This window comes from Zonotrichia leucophrys, chromosome Z (assembly GCF_028769735.1).
Source record: "Zonotrichia leucophrys gambelii isolate GWCS_2022_RI chromosome Z, RI_Zleu_2.0, whole genome shotgun sequence".
In the NCBI taxonomy this organism is placed as follows: domain Eukaryota; kingdom Metazoa; phylum Chordata; class Aves; order Passeriformes; family Passerellidae; genus Zonotrichia; species Zonotrichia leucophrys.
In genome coordinates this window covers 40,815-58,305 of record NC_088200.1, presented here as the reverse complement: position 1 = coordinate 58,305, position 17,491 = coordinate 40,815, and the positions used below count along the sequence as shown (strand labels likewise).

Sequence of the window (17,491 nt, the reverse complement as noted above, 5' to 3'; positions counted from 1 at the left end):
GTTGCCGGGTTTGGCTCGCCTCTTTGGAAATACAATATCGCTTTTTTTTTTTTCGTTGTTGTGTTTTTGGGTTGTTTTTTGTTTTTTTTTTGCTGCCCCTCCATCTTTTTTTTCCCCTCCCTTCTTCTTCTCAACCACCCACTCCCCCGACCCCCCCCCCTTGAAAAAGCAAAATCCGACTGTGTTTCCTGCAAGGCTCGGGATTTCTGATTGCGGTTATTTCCATGTTTCTAGGTTTGTGTGATTTTGCTAAAATGCATCACCAACAGCGAATGGCTGCCTTAGGGACGGACAAAGAACTGAGTGATTTACTGGATTTCAGTGCGGTAAGAAACAACGGTGGAAATTAGCAACAGCTGTAAAAAAAAAAAAAAAATTAAAAAAAAAATTCTAGCTGCTCTGGTAACAAAAAGAAAATCCAGCCAAAAAAAACCCTAAAGCGACAAAACCAACCCCAAACTGTGCTCTAAGTGCATTGGGCAATTTTGAATCAGCAGCTAGAAGCATGGTAAATATTTTTTTTTCGCTTAAAAAAAAAAAAGAAAAATCCAAACTGAGTATTTTTAGTTCTTTCTGATTGTGTGTGATGGGAGATGCAGGCGCGTTCGCAGCTTGGTTTCATGTCTCGGACGGCTCAAATCATTCCTGCCAAAAGAAACGCCCCGAAAATTGACCATTTCTCATCCTTCCATCGTACCGATATTGCACTTTTATTGTGCTTTCGATTTCCCAGCCTCGTTGGCACGCCGGCTAATTCATTGCTAATGACTGGCTGATATTCTCCTTTCCGTTCTCCCCTTGTTTCCATTACGGGCACATGGAAAGTGCAAAGAAATCCACGACCCGTCTCAGTCGAAAGTTTTCCCTGCAACCTCCTATGGCTTGTGCTGGCATTAAAACCTCTCCGAGCTTGTGCTCCCCGCCCCGGGCAGGATCGGGGCAGCGATTTTGGAGGCCGAGAGGGATTTTTGTCCCCCCCTGGGCCGCTTTGGAGGCCGAACCTTGCGCCGGACGCGTGCACTTGTCTACTTTTGTCAGGCTCCCCCCTCCCCCTCCGGCCCCTTCCTTCCTTCCTTCCTCCCTCTCTCTCTCCCCATCCCCTCCCTTCCCCCCAAGATGTCAGGAATATCTCTCTATCCACTTTAGTTCTTTATTTTGTGCTGCGAGAGGCGGCTCCCTCCCCTCTCGCTTTTCCCCCTTGCGTGCTCCATCCAGCCTCGGCTTCTGAGGGGATGGCTCGGGGAAGTTTGGCCAGCGAGCGTAGCCTGCGGCAGCAGCCTCGCAGCCCCCTCTCTGCTTGGCGCTGCACTTTTCCCATTTGTTCCTTGGCTTTTTGCAGCCTCTGACTCAGGGAAGGTGCGTATTATCCACTAGACACGTCGGAGAAGGGAGAAACCAATTAGGGTCGAAATAAATGCTTGGGAAGAGAGAGAGAGAGAGAGAGAGAGAGAGAGAGAGAGGAGTGCGAGAGGGAGGGAGAGGGGGCGAGGAGCGAGCCTGGCTTCCAATTGCTCGGTGCGAGAGACGGAATGAGAATTTAGGGCAGGTGGCACTTGGCATTATTATTATTATTTGGGTTCCCACATGCCAGGCAAATCCCGCAGCGGCATGGAAATGGACGTCGCTACGTTGATGACCAAGGTCGCGACCCATCCCAACTTTTTCGCATCCCAAATTTTGTTGCTCGGAGGAGTAAAACGCTGTTAGGGCTGCGAGGCTCGGGCGAGAAGGGCGGATGGTTTGGGAAGCCGAGGAGCTTGAGAAAAGCGGGATGCCGGTGCCGACCGCAATCTCGCTTCGCTTCGGGGGCACACAAACTCCTCAGGAATGCGCCGGCAACTTTCGGCCTCGCCGATTGCTCCTTTCGCACCAGTAATGCCTCTTTGTTTGTTTTTGTTTTTTTGTTGTTGTAGATGTTTTCACCTCCTGTGAGCAGCGGCAAAAATGGACCAACTTCCTTGGCGAGTGGACATTTTAGTGGCTCAAGTATGTACCGTTTTTTTTGTTCCGTGCGTAGTAGCGAAAGCGTTGGGATTTATTTGATTTCTCCGTGGGCATTACCTTTGTTGTGGTGCTTTAATCTCTCGTGGGGAGCAGATCCGTTCGGATTGCAGCGGAATTATTCCTAAGAGCCGGTTATTCTCATTCTGATTGTGATGATTGTTATTATTATTATTGTTATTTCCTCAAGCCTGGGAGGTTTTTAGAGCGTCGCCACACATTTGTGATTTTTTAAAAACCCCTGGACTTCGCCTCTGTTTAATCATTGCTTAAAATTGTTCTCGTTTTCCAGTAGATTTATCTTTTCCCTTTCGCGATTTGAGCCCTGGAGAATTTTTTTATTTCCAATTCCAAAGCCTGTCTTTGTCTGTCGGGGACGATCGTCCAAACCTCTTGTGTGCAAATTAATTTTGTGCATTAGAATTGAAGGCTGTAGCAATAAAATAAGTATCCCAGACTAAACAGCAGGGACAAAAAAAAAAAGTCTTTAGGATTAGAGAGGGCTGCGTGCTGATGGAATCATTTTTGGGAATGAAATCATTTCTGTTGCTGCTTTCAGACACGGGAGGGTTTGGGATGACTTTGCAGGGCCACCTTTTGTCAGCACAAAAGCGTTTTGGGGGCTCTGTGTGTGGACAGGGATTGTCTGGCACCCCCAGTTTCTGGAGGGGCTTCTCTGTGCCTGACCAACGAGAGCTCCCAAAGATCCCCGTGCGCGTTTCCCTGCTCTGGGATGCAGCCCAGGTGGGGATATTGAATTCCCAGCCTATCCCACATGCCAGCACACTGTGTGTGTGTGTGGGGAATCCGAAATGCACAGAGAAACCCTTCCTGGCAGGGAGTTTCACACCTGAAATCTGCAGCTTTGCTCTTTTCAGGGGCTCCTCGTTATTCCATGCAGCTTTTGATTTCCTGAGCGGCATTTCGGCTCGCAAGTTCGCTCTGCTTTCCTTCACCTAAACACTCATTTTGTGCCTTTCATTCTATTGATTCTACTTAGGCTCTGCTTCTTCTAATTAGGCTCTAAATGACAACCTGGGTTTGTTTTATCTTCCCAAACTTGCTTGTATTGAGAGATGGCAACTTGCTTATATTGAGAGATAGCAACTTGCTTATATTGAGAGATAGCAACTTGCTTATATTGTGAGATAGCAACTTGCTTATATTGAGATATAGCAATTTGGTTATATTGAGAGATAGCAACTCGAAGAATTTTGCTGTTGGGCTGGGTTAACTTTCCAACCATGAGCTCTAGGTTTGAATCCCGGTTTTTTATCCTTTTCTGCCACAATTTTTGGAAAGGATGAGGCCGGCTCTCGGTTTGTTTTCGCTGGCGTGGTTGTGCCAGACAAATCAATTTGTCACGCTCAGAGCCCAGTCCAATGCAGCAAGCACCACTTGGGCTGACAGCAAATGACTCCAGAGTTATATTGATATTTATATTTATATTTATCTAAGAATTCCTCCTAAAGCTCACCTCTGCAGTCATTGGCATCAGGAGCACAAATCGGAGCTTGGGTTTGAGAATGGAAAGAATGGGAGGAATTGATTTCATGAGCTGCAGGAAATTAAGGAATATGGAGTTAAAAGGCACTCAAAACAACACCTGGCCAGAATTGCAGAGAATTGCCTGGCTGAGGCTGTTTGTGTCATTATGCAGAATCGCATCCTGCTTTTCCTTCCCTCTGAAGTTTGAGCTGACCTTTAAATATTCCTCTTGCCTGCGCTAAACCCAAAGTTCTCTGGCACAGAGGGGAGGAAAAAAAGGAGATTAAAATAAAAAGCAAAGTAATCCCAAGCAGGGGAAGTGAAACTAAGCGGACTTTAGGAAGTGCGGGAATAATTCCCGTGGCTTTTTGCTCGCCTAATCCGCGCTGCCGTGTTGGGAGAAGAAAGTAAAACCCCTGCTCCCCTTTTGAACGCCGAATTCCACAAACATGGCTTCTCCCCATGTTCCCAAGCAGGGGAGGAGAATGGAATGTAACCTGAGCTCCAGCCGGGCCATTCGCAGGGAGCATTTTTCACATGAAAGCCTTTTTTTTGTCAGCCGTTTGATGTCGGCAGGTGTTCGGAGCGAGGCTGCATCGGCACAACCGGAGCACATCCCTCCCATTGCCATCCTAGTTGCAAAGTGATTTAATAGCTGTTACTTCACTTCAACAATGAGGTTGCTTTTTGCTTTTTCCTGCTTTGTTTCCCCCTTTTTTTTTATATTTATTTCATTTGCACCGACTAAAATTTTGGGATGAGTTCCCAATGGCTCCCATAGTAAATTGATCGGAAATTTGAAGAGTGGATTTTTGAAAGAGCTTTTCCCCCGGGTCTGTCACATTTGACATTATTTCGCTTTTTTAGCCGTTCATCAAAGCCCACATCTTCCTGAATCCCTTCAGTTTTCTGCTGCTGCTATTTCAAGGCTGGAATTTTTTACCTCCGTTCGGGAGCATCTGTTCTGGATTGCCCACTCTTGAATAGCGTGTGGGTGGCAGCAAAATCCGAGAAAAGCAGAATTTTTATCATTACCCAGATTAAAAAAAAGGCAAAAAATCTCCAAGCAAAGTCCCTCGAAAGGATTTCAAACCTCACTTTTCATTTTGGCCTGCATTAGAGCAACAAATGAATTTATCCCTAACGAGGGAATCACAAATCCAGCGCAGTTTCGCTTCCTGAGGTTTTGGGTTGGGTGCGGAAATCCTAACGAAAATTGCGGGATTTTTGGGTTTGGAGTGTGGGAAAGCTGCAGGATTTTGGTGTTTGATCCTCACCCAAATGGAATTGGGGCTGCTCAGGTGAGGCACGCCAGGGATGCGTCAATTTGAGAAAAAACCAGGGCTGAGTTTGGTGCAGAAATACCATTCAAAAGAATAAAAAAGAGAGAGAAAAAAACCCCCTATAATAGAGATTTTTATTTCTCCTCCTCTTTCCTTCCATGCTACCTTAAATATATTGAATAATTCAGAATTCTGCAGCCAAATGTCACTGGGTGTGGGGACGCTGTGCTGTCCTTGCCTCCAAATTTCCATCTTTCACTGCTGATTTTTGCACAAATCAAGCAATTTAAATGTTTTTTTTGAAGTTTAGCAGGAGCAGGAATGATGGCTGACATTATTCCTATGTGAGGTACAATTTGGCTTTTTCCTCTTGGATTTGTATTCGTGCCACTCCCAAATTCAGGTGGATTTTTGTCAGAATCCTTCTGGAATTTTGTGGCCTGAATTCCCAAGGAAAGCTCAAACATTTACTCCTGGTGGTAAACTTGTTGTAGCTGGGAAATGGCAGCAAAAAGGTGATCGGAGCATTGAAATACAACGACAGCTCTGCAATTTTCTAAGGAGCGGTCACGGCTTCAAAATCTTTTCTTTTCCCCAAAATATTCCCAGCTCCCAGGGGGAGAAAAGCTGGGATAACCTGGGAATGTTTCAGCTGATGGAGCACAGAAAAATGAATATACATGGCAGAGGATGTGCCATCTGCCAGGGGTTACTCTGCTGCAGCAGCTCCATCCTTCTCCCTTCAATAATTGAATTTACCCTTCTTGATGGGCAAAACTCGGTGCCAAATTCCCTGGAGGGGCCTGGAATGATTTTGGGCTCTCTGGGCCCCAAAATTCACCTCTGGGTCCTTCCGAGCTTTCCGGCCTGGAAATTCGGGCACCGATTTCCATCTCGGAGCTGCTCGCAGGGAAAACTCCCTGACAGAGCAAAGGCTCGGAATGCCCAAATAAATTCTGAATTAATGCCCAAAATAAATTCTTAATTAATGCCCAAATTCTTAATTCATTTTAGATTTATTTTAATGTTGCTGTGGAATTTGTTTTGCTAGCAAACTCGATGAGGAAAATCCTGGAGAGAGGTTGGAGCATCGATTCCTTCCTCCATGGGAAATGTGAGGCAGCTGAGCTTCATCCAGATGGAAAAATGGGATTTTTTGGGTGGATTCTGGCTGGATTTTTGGTGTGAGAGCTCTGTGGTACTCACCACATCCTTCAAGCTTACTCCTGCTAGTAATGGCAGTAGTAGCTGCGTGCCATTGTTGGAGCCGGCGCTGCCCGACTGCGGGCTCAGGACGATGCTCTGAAAATTGGGTCGGGTTCTGTCCGTGTGCTTTACTCAGGGTTTACTCCAGGTTCATTTGTGGCACAGCAGGACAGCTGCCAGGCTGCCAGGAGAGGGGTGGCAGCGATGGCAGTGCCATGCAGGATGCAGGCGCCATTGCAATCGGGATTGGGCACCGCCGGGTTCTCTCCGTGCCCTTTCCTCAGGGTTTACTCCAGCTTTGTTGCCGCTCTGTGGCACAGCAGTGACCCTGGCACAGGCTGCCAGGAGAGGGGCAGCAGTGATGGCAGTGCCATGCAGGATGCAGGCGCCATTGCAATCGGGTCTGGCCGATGCTCTATACCCAGGATTGGGCACCGCCGCGTTCTCTCCGTGCCCTTTCCTCAGGGTTTACTCCAGCTTTGTTGCGGCTCTGTGGCACAGCAGTGACCCTGGCACAGCAGAACAGGAGAGGGGCAGCAGCGATGGCAGTGCCATGCAGGATGCAGGCGCCATTGCAATCGGGTCTGGCCGATGCTCTATACCCGGGATTGGGCACCGCCGGGTTGTGTCCGTGCCCTTTACTCAGGGTTTACTCCAGCTTTGTTGCGGCTCTGTGGCACAGCAGTGACCCTGGCACAGCAGAACAGGAGAGGGGTGGCAGCCATGGCAGTGCCATGCAGGATGCAGGCGCCATTGCAATCGGGTCTGGCCGATGCTCTATACCCGGGATTGGGCACCGCCGGGTTCTCTCCGTGCCCTTTCCTCAGGGTTTACTCCAGCTTTGTTACCGCTCTGTGGCACAGCAGTGACCCTGGCACAGCAGAACAGGAGAGGGGTGGCAGCCATGGCAGTGCCATGCAGGATGCAGGCGCCATTGCAATCGGGTCTGGCCGATGCTCTATACCCGGGATTGGGCACCGCCGGGTTGTGTCCGTGCCCTTTCCTCAGGGTTTACTCCAGCTTTGTTGCAGCCCTGTGGCACAGCAGTGACCCTGGCACAGCAGTGACCCTGGCACAGGCTGCCAGGAGAGGGGCGGCAGCCATGGCAGTGCCATGCAGGATGCAGGCGCCATTGCAATCAGGTCTGGCCGATGCTCTATACCCGGGATTGGGCACCGCCGGGTTCTCTCCGTGCCCTTTCCTCAGGGTTTACTCCAGCTTTGTTGCGGCTCTGTGGCACAGCAGTGACCCTGGCACAGCAGTGACCCTGGCACAGGCTCCTGGGGATGGGGTGGCAGTGATGGCAGTGCCATGCAGGATGCAGGCGCCATTGCAATCGGGTCTGGCCGATGCTCTATACCCGGGATTGGGCACCGCCGGGTTCTCTCCGTGCCCTTTCCTCAGGGTTTACTCCAGCTTTGTTGCGGCTCTGTGGCACAGCAGTGACCCTGGCACAGGCTGCCAGGAGAGGGGTGGCAGCCATGGCAGTGCCATGCAGGATGCAGGCGCCATTGCAATCAGGTCTGGCCGATGCTCTATACCCAGGATTGGGCACCGCCGGGTTCTGTCCGTGTGCTTTACTCAGGGTTTACTCCAGCTTTATTTGTGGCACAGCAGTGACCCTGGCACAGCAGTGACCCTGGCACAGCAGTGACCCTGGCACAGCAGAACAGGAGAGGGGTGGCAGCGATGGCAGTGCCATGCAGGATGCAGGCGCCATTGCAATCAGGTCTGGCCAATGCTCTATACCCGGGATTGGGCACCGCCGCGTTCTCTCCGTGCCCTTTCCTCAGGGTTTACTCCAGCTTTGTTGCGGCTCTGTGGCACAGCAGTGACCCTGGCACAGCAGAACAGCAGCCAGGCTCCCGGGAGAGGGGAAGCGGCGGCGGCAGGTGCCATGCAGGATGCAGGCGCCATTGCTGGCAGCGTTCCCGGCCTTCCTGCCCTGTGCCCAGCTTGCCAATGGCAGCGCTGGCACTGCTGGCTGGCTGCGTGTGGGTGGGAAGGGACAGGCTCCCTCTTTGTCATGTGTGTGCGTGACACACGCTCTGTCATGTGTGGCAGCCTGCCCTGCCACACGTGTGCGCGGCGTCTGCGTTATCCTCTGCGCGCGTGGCGGCTTTGTCATGTGTGCGCAGGGTCCCTTTAGGCACATGGATGTGCGTGTGCAGACATTGCTTTGTCACACATGTGCGTCCTTTTGTCATGGATGGGCGGCTCTCAGCCATGTGTGTGTTACCCGCTCCATCCTACGTGTGTGTGTGTATCCTCCGTGCTGTGTGTGTGTGTAACCTCCATCCTATGTGTGTGTGTGTAACCTCCATCCTATGTGTGTATCCTCCGTGCTGTGTGTGTGTAACCTCCATCCTATGTGTGTATCCTCCATGCTTTGTGTGTGTATCCTCCATGCTATGTGTGTGTATCCTCCATGCTGTGTGTGTATCCTCCATGTTGTGTGTGTATCCTCCATGCTACGTGTGTGTGTGTGTATCCTCCGTGCTGTGTGTATCCTCCATGCTATGTGTGTGTGTGTAACCTCCATCCTATGTGTGTATCCTCCATGCTGTGTGTGTGTATCCTCTGTGCTATGTGTGTGTATCCTCTACCCTATACGCGTGTGTGTATCCTCCATGCTGTCTATCCTCCGTACTATGTGTGTGTCTGTGTATCCTCCATGCTCTGTGTGTATCCTGTATGTTGTGTGTGTATCCTCCATCCTATATGTGCGTGTGTATCCTCCATGCTTTGTGTGTGTATCCTCTCCACTATGTGTGTGTATCCTCCATGCTATGTGTATCCTCCATGCTATGTATGTGTGTGTATCCTCCACCCTATACATGTGTGTGTATCCTCCATGCTATGTGTGTGTGTATCCTCCACCCTATACATGTGTGTATCCTCCATCCTATGTGTGTGTATCTTCCATCATATATGTGTGTGTGTATCCTCCACCCTATGTGTGTATCCTCCATGCTATGTGTGTGTGTGTATCCTCCATGCTATGTGTGTGTGTATCCTCCATCCTATGTGTGTGTGTATCTTCCATGCTTCACATGTATCCTATAGCCTATGTGTCTGTGTGACCTCCATCCTATATGTGTGTGTATCCTCCGTGCTATGTGTATCCTACATGCTATGTGTGTATCCTCCATGCTACATGTGTATGTCCTCCACCCTACGTGTGTATCCTCCATGCTATGTGTGTGTGTGTATCCTCCATCCTATATATGTGTGTGTATCCTCCGTGCTATATGTGTAGCCTTCGTGCTATGTGCGTGTGTATCCTCTGTGCTATGTGTGTGTGTATCCTCCACCCTACGTGTGTATCCTCCATGCTGCGCGTGTATCCTACACCCTATGTGTGTGTGTATCCTCCATCCTGTGTGTGTATCCTGCATGCTGTGTGTGTCCTACACCTTATATGTGTGTGTATCCTCCATCCTATGTGTGTGTCCTCCATGCTATGTGTGTGTGTATCCTCCACCTTACGTGTGTATCCTGTGTGCTGTGTGTGTCCTCCATCCTATATGTGTGTGTATCTTCTATGCTGTGTGTGTATCCTCCATGCTATGTGTGTGTGTGTGTGTATCCTCCATCCTACATGTGTGTGTATCCTCCATGCTACATGTGTGTATCCTCCATGCTATGTGTGTGTGTGTGTATCCTCCATCCTATATGTGTGTGTGTATCCTCCACCCTATGTGTGTGTGTATCCTCCATGCTATGTGTGTGTGTATCCTCCATCATATATGTGTATCCTTCATGCCATGTGTGTGTGTATCCATCCTATACGTGTGTGTATCCTCCACCCTATACATGTGTGTGTATCCTCCACCCTACATGTGTGTGATCCATGATCCCAGCCAAGTTATATTAAAACCCCAAACCAAAACCCTGTGGGACATCGGGGACACAGAAATCAGAATTTCTGCCGGCAAATCCCCAAAATCCTCAGGTTCATTCTTAGCCATAATCCCTAAAAACAGGGATTTTGTGCATCCTACATGTGTGTGCATCCTCCACCCTACATGTGTGTGATCCATGATCCCAGCCAAGTTATGTTCAAACCCCAAACCAAAACCCTGTGGGACATCGGGGACACAGAAATCAGAATTTCTGCCGGTCCACAAATGGCAAAGCACAGAAATGCCTGGGTTCAATCCCTAAAAAACAAGGATTGGGGTTGTTTTTGTGCATCCTACATGTGTGTATCCTCCAGGCTACATGTGTGTGTGTATCCTCCACCCTACATGTGTGTGATCCATGATCCCAGCCAAGTTCTGTTCAAACCCCAAACCAAAACCCTGTGGGACATCGGGGACACAGAAATCACAATTTCTGCCAGAAAATCCCCAAAATCCTCGGGTTCATTCTTAGCCATAATCCCTAAAAACAGGGATTTTGTGCATCCTACATGTGTGTGCATCCTCTACCCTACATGTGTGTGTGCCACCCCATTCACCCCAAGTTATGTTCAAACCCCAAACCAAAACCCTGTGGGACATCGGGGACACAGAAATCACAATTTCTGCCGGCAAATCCCCAAAATCCTCGGGTTCATTCCCTAAAAACAGGGATTGGGGTTGTTTTTGTGCATCCTACATGTGTGTGCATCCTCCACCCTACATGTGTGTGTGCCACCCCATTCACCCCAAGTTATGTTCAAACCCCAAACCAAAACCCTGTGGGACATCACGGACACAGAGATCCCCAAAATCCTCGGGTTCATTCCGGGATGAAACCCCTAAAAACCAGGGATTGGGGTTGTTTTTGTGCTGTTATATCTAAAATTCAGCCACTTTTCCTGCTGCAATTTTGGGCTGCTGGGGTTAACGCGCCGTTCCGCCGCCTGGCCATTTCAATGTTTGATAAATCCCCGCTCCCAAGCTTCGCTGATATTAAACCCAGCTCAATAAGATTCCCCATGGAATATCAAGGCTCTAATTGAATCTCAGGGGGTTCTGGGCCCGTTCACAAACAGCCTTTGAGTTGGTTTTTTTTGTTCCTGACGTCAGCCCAAAGGCTTGATTGAATTATGGCTTTGGATTGCAGCAGCACCTGCTCTGAAGAGTCCGGCAGCATTTCCAGGCCAAACCTCGGGCGGGAAGTTTGTGGCTGGAATACAAACTTCCAACCTTGGAATATTTGGGATTAATGAAATTACCCCGCAGCAAACTCGTTTCTCTGGGGTTTACAGGGAAACAAAGAGAGCCAGGTTGGGACAGAGCCAAGCGCTGTAATTCCGGTGCCACGGGGCCGTTTTGGGGTGGATTTGGGTTGGTTGGATACTCTGAGGAAATCCTGGGTTTTGTTGGATAAACACAGCAAAATTCCCTTTTCCTAAAATTAGCTTTTCTGTAAACACCACCCAGCAGAGAGTTCATTTATGAACCGGCGCCTTAGCGGATGGACATCGGGCTTTTCCCTCTCCTAAGGTCCTCAATTATATTTATATATAAATATTTATATCTAAATTTTAAATCTTATTTTTATAGCATATATTTGTTGGTTTTATTCCATATATTTCCTGCATGGATTCATTTTTCCATACTGGAATCTCTGCCTTATGGAGGACATCAGACATCGGGCTTTTCCCTCTCCTAAAGTCCTCAATGATATTTATATATAAATATTTATATATAAATTTTTAATTTTATTTATATGTCATATATTTGCTGGTTTTATTCCATATTTTTCCTGCATGGATTCATTTTTCCATACTGGAATCTCTGCCTTATGGAGGACATTGGACATCGGCCTTTTCCCTCCCCTAAGGTCCTCAATTATATTTATATATAAATATTTATATATAAATTTTAAATCTTATTTTTATATCATATATTTGTTGGTTTTATTCCATATATTTCCCTCATTTTTCCTGCATGGATTCATTTTTCCATGCTGGAATGGAAGACATTGGACATCGGCCTTTTCCCTCTCCTAAGGTCCTCAATTATATTTATATATAAATATTTATATATAAATTTTAAAGCTTATTTTTATAGCATATATTGGCTGGTTTTATTCCATATATTTCCCCCATTTTTCCTGCATGGATTCATTTTTCCATACTGGAATCTCTGCCTTAAGAAGGACATTGGACATCGGCCTTTTCCCTCCCCTAAGGTCCTCAATTAAATTTTTAATTTTATTTATTTTCAATTAATTTTTTATTTATTATAATCTTAATTTTAATCTTATTACTACCACATATGTATTGGTTTTATTCCATATATTTCCCCCATTTTTCCTGCATGGATTCATTTTTCCACACTGGAATCTCTGCCTTAAGAAGGACATTGGGCTTTTCCCTCTCCTAAGGTCCTCAATTATATTTATATATAAATATTTATATATAAATTTTAAATCTTATTTTTATAGCATATATTTGCTGGTTTTATTCCATGTATTTCCCCCATTTTTCCTGCATGGATTCATTTTTCCACACTGAAATCTCTGCCCTATGGAGGACATCGGGCTTTTCCCTCTCCTAAGGTCCTCAATTATATTTATATATAAATATTTATATATAAATTTTCAATCTTATTTTTATAGCATATATTTGCTGGTTTTATTCCATATTTTTCCTGCATGGATTCATTTTTCCATACTGGAATCTCTGCCCTATGGAAGACATTGGACATCGGGCTTTTCCCTCCCCTAAGGTCCTCAATTATATTTCTATATAAATATTTATATATAAATTTTCAATCTTATTTTTATAGCATATATTTGCTGGTTTTATTCCATATATTTCCCCCATTTTTCCTGCATGGATTCATTTTTCAATGCTGGAATGGAAGACATTGGACATCGGCCTTTTCCCTCTCCTAAGGTCCTCAATTATATTTATATATAAATATTTATATCTAAATTTTAAATCTTATTTTTATAGCATATATTTGCTGGTTTTATTCCATATATTTCCCCCATTTTTCCTGCATGGATTCATTTTTCCATGCTGGAATGGAAGACATTGGACATCGGCCTTTTCCCTCTCCTAAGGTCCTCAATTATATTTATATATAAATATTTATATCTAAATTTTTTATCTTATTTATATACTAATTTTTTTTGTCCTTTTCCATATATTTTCCCAATTTTTTCAAGTTGCTTTCTATTATCTTTTGAGGTGTAAAAATCATTCCTGTGGCTCTCTGTTGATAAACAGGACTTTATTTCTTTCTGATTTTTTTATTCAAAGAGAAACTTGGTTTGCTGTGTTTGTGTCCGGAGGGGTGGGATGGAGCTCTGGGAATTCACTTTGGAATTTTATTGCCAATATTTACAATCATATTTACAAGAATTTGGATGGATAATATTGACAAGAATATTCTCAAGAATATTTACAAAAAAGCTGAATAAGGCCAGGAAGGGATTCGATGAAATCTCCATTTTGTTGGATTTTACACCCATCCCAATGAAATCCCAATTTTATGGAGGTCCCTGTTGGATTTTAGATCCCAAATCCCGCATTTAGGAATTTTTGGAAATTTCCTTCTCTTTGTCATTAATGAATAAATAACATGGAAAATGCAATCTGGGCACTTCAGCTTGGGAATTTTGATTTCTTCTCCTTGAGTTCTGGTTTGGGTTGGAAGGAGTTGACCCAAAGAACCACTTTTTGTCCTTTTGCACTGGGAATCTTCCAAAGCTTTGGTGTCCATCCAATTCTTCCTTCCACCATCCTGAATTTTGTGGTTTCTTGATGGAAACCAATCTTCCAAAGGTTTGGTGTCCATCCAATTCTTCCTTCCACCATCCTGAATTTTGTGGTTTCTTGATGGAAACCAATCTTCCAAAGGTTTGGTGTCCATCCATTGCTTCCTTCCACCATCCTGAATTTTGTGGTTCCTTGATGGAAACTGATCTTCCAAAGGTTTGGTGTCCATCCATCGCTTCCTTCCACCATCCTGCATTTGATGGAATAAAGGTTTGGTGTCCATCCATCGCTTCCTTCCACCATTCTGGTGGTTCCTTGGTGGAATAAAGGTTTGGTGTCCATCCAATTCTTCCTTCCACCATCCTGCATTTGATGGAATAAAGGTTTGGTGTCCATCCAATTCTTCCTTCCACCATCCTGCATTTTGTGGTTCCTTGATGGAAACTGATCTTCCAAAGCTTTGGTGTCCATCCATTGCTTCCTTCCACCATCCTGAATTTTGTGGTTTCTTGATGGAATAAAGGTTTGGTGTCCATCCAATTCTTCCTTCCACCATCCTGAATTTTGTGGTTCCTTGATGGAAACTGATCTTCCAAAGGTTTGGTGTCCATCCATCACTTCCTTCCACCATCCTGAATTTTGTGGTTCCTTGATGGAAACCAATCTTCCAAAGATTGATAAATTCATGGGCTTTAAGGTCCAACCCATTCCATGACTCCACTGGATGTCCTCCTAAACTGGAATTTCTACATCTGTTGGGAATGAAATGGGAAATGTCCTCCTAAATTCACATTTTCCTTGGGTTGTGGAGCTCTGAGAGGAATTTTTGCCCCAGAATCCTTGGAAGTGTCCGAGATGGAAACCTGGATTACAAATAACTAGGAATGGATAAATATGGAAATATGGAAATATTAATCCGATATTTTTGGAGATTTTGCTCTGGTTTTATCTCGTTTCTTGAACTCCAAAGGTGAGGAGCAAAGCAAAAGCAGAGAGCCCGAGTCCATCTCAGCCCATCAATTTGCTCCAATTAAAAATTATCTTTAAATATCGCCAGGTGAAGCGGCCGCCCATAATGGACTCAGGCGGCCATTACGCTCTAATTGCTCCCTAATGGAGACTTTGATTGGATAGAACTTCTCCAAAAAGGAACTAAAAGCACCAGGAGGGTTTTATTTTGTTCCACTGCTCATCGGAGATTAAATTCCATTTTTATTTAATGCCGTGGGGTCGGCAAAGCCCCCCAAGTTTTATTCCATATTTCCTGCAAAAAATATTTTCCTGGTGTGGGAGGAGATTTTAGTGTGAGGCCACCAAAAATTTCCTGTTCCATTGGGAAAATTAATGAACTTTTAATTAACTCTTGCCATATTTAACGCCTTTACCTTTATGTGTTTTGTGTTTTATCGCTGGCCCCACGAAATCCCAGTTTTCAGAAGTCCAGAAATTGAAATTATTTCTCCATCTTTGCTTCCCTTTTTTAACCATTTCCTGGGGAATCTGCAGGAATATTTTCCACGGTAAACCGAGGAAAGGATGCCAAGGAACCAGGGGGTGAATTTATTGATTTATTGATTGATTGATTGATTTATTTCTCTGGGAAATGGGTGCCAGGGTGGAACAAAGAGGAGAATCCTGCGGAGGGCAGGAACAGATGGAGGCACAGATTGGGGAGCCCGCAAACAAAGAGCCGCAGCTGGCACCGCAGTGGGCACGGAGCGGGCACGGAGCGGGCACAGAGTGGGGCTGGGAGCGGGCACAGCTCATCCCGCAGCTGGCACCGGAGTGGGCACGGAGCGGGCACAGAGCGGGCACAGAGCGGGCATGGAGCGGGCACAGAGTGGGGCTGGGAGTGGGCACAGCTCAGCCACAGCTGGCACCGCAGTGGGCACGGAGCGGGCACAGAGCGGGCACAGAGCGGGCACAGAGTGGGGCTGGGAGCGGGCACAGAGCGGGCACAGAGTGGGGCTGGGAGTGGGCACAGCTCAGCCACAGCTGGCACCGCAGTGGGCACAGAGTGGGGCTGGGAGCGGGCACAGCTCAGCCACAGCTGGCACCCACAGTGGGCACGGAGCGGGCACAGAGTGGGGCTGGGAGCGGGCACAGCTCATCCCACAGCTGGCACCGCAGTGGGCACGGAGCAGGCACAGAGCGGGGCTGGGAGTGGGCACAGCTCATCCCGCAGCTGGCACTGGGAGCGGGCACGGAGCGACCACAGCGGGGCTGGGAGCGGGCACAGCTCACTGGGTGTGGGATTGGGCACAGCTCATCCTGACCCAGGCTGGCACTGGGAGTGGGCACAGCTCACCCAGACTGGCACTGGGACATGGGCAGAGGTGGCACCAGGACATGGGAGAGAAAATCCCAATGGTTTGGGATGGAAGGGATTTGATGGTGACCCCATTGAATCCCAATGGTTTGGGATGGAAGGGATTGGATGGTCACCCCATGGGATGGAAAATCCCAAAGATTTGGGATGGGAGGGATTGTGGTGACCCCATTGAATCCCAATGGTTTGGGATGGAAGGGATTGATGGTGACCCCATTGAATCCCAATGTTTGGGATGGAAGGGATTGGATGGTGCCCATTGAATCCAATGGTTTGGGATGGAAGGGATTGGATGGTGACCCCATGGATGGAAAATCCCATGGTTTGGATGGAGGGATTTGATGGTGACCCCATGAATCCATGGTTTGGGATGGAAGGGATGGATGGTGACCATGGGATGGAAAATCCCAATGGTTTGGGATGGAAGGGATTTGATGGTGACCCCATTGAATCCCAATGGTTTGGGATGGAAAATCCCAATGGTTTGGGATGGAAGGGATTTGATGGTGACCCCATTGAATCCCAATGGTTTGGGATGGAAGGGATTTGATGGTGACCCCATTGAATCCCAATGGTTTGGGATGGAAGGGATTTGATGGTGACCCCATTGAATCCAATGGTTTGGGTGTGAAGGGATTTGATGGTCACCCCATGAATCCCAATGGTTTGGGTTGGAAGGGATTTGATGGTGACCCATTGAATCCCAATGGTTTGGATGGGAGGGATTGGATGGTGACCCATTGAATGGAAATCCAATGGTTTGGGATGGGAGGGATTGGATGGTGACCCATTGAATGGAAAATCCCAATGGTTTGGGATGGAAGGGATTTGATGGTCACCCCATTGAATCCCAATGGTTTGGGATGGAAGGGATTGGATGGTCACCCCATGGGATGGAAAATCCCAAAGATTTGGGATGGGAAATCCCAATGGTTTGGGATGGAAGGGATTTGATGGTGACCCCATTGGATCCCAATGGTTTGGGATGGAAAATCCCAATGGTTTGGGATGGGAGGGATTTGATGGTGACCCCATTGAATCCCAATGGTTTGGGATGGAAAATTCCAATGGTTTGGGATGGAAGGGATTTGATGGTGACCCATGAATCCAATGTTTGGGATGGAAGGGATTTGATGGTCACCCCATTGAATCCCAATGGTTTGGGATGGAAGGGATTTGATGGTGACCCCATTGAATCCCAATGATTTGGGATGGAAAATCCCAATGGTTTGGGATGGAAGGGAACGGGATTTTGGGACAAACACAGAACTCGTTTGTTGTCGGCTGTCTGGTGTTTGTTGGGTGGAACGTTCTGGAATATGGGTGCCGTTATTGGGAATAACGCACTCGTAGCAATCGTGCCGTTATTGGGAATAACGCACTCGTAGCAATGGTGCCGTTATTGGGAATAACGCACCTGTAGCAATTGTGCCGTTATGGGAATAAGCACCCGTAGCAATCGTGCCGTTATTGGGAATAACGCACTCGTAGCAATCGTGCCGTTATTGGGAATAACGCACT

At 47.0% G+C, this 17,491-nt stretch overlaps 1 protein-coding gene across 1 annotated transcript in view; it reads left to right on the top strand.

Annotated features, from left to right (window-relative positions):
• Positions 1-1,501: 1,501 nt before the first annotated feature.
• The window catches only part of TCF4 (transcription factor 4), a gene marked incomplete at its 3' end in the record, with an annotated part of 53,433 nt that continues 37,443 nt past the window's right edge, over positions 1,502-17,491 (top strand). The window contains exons 1-2 of the mRNA XM_064735889.1: positions 1,502-1,641; positions 1,914-1,986. Of these exons, the coding sequence (XP_064591959.1) occupies positions 1,585-1,641; positions 1,914-1,986 (130 nt within the window). The remainder of the gene's footprint in view (positions 1,642-1,913; positions 1,987-17,491) is intronic.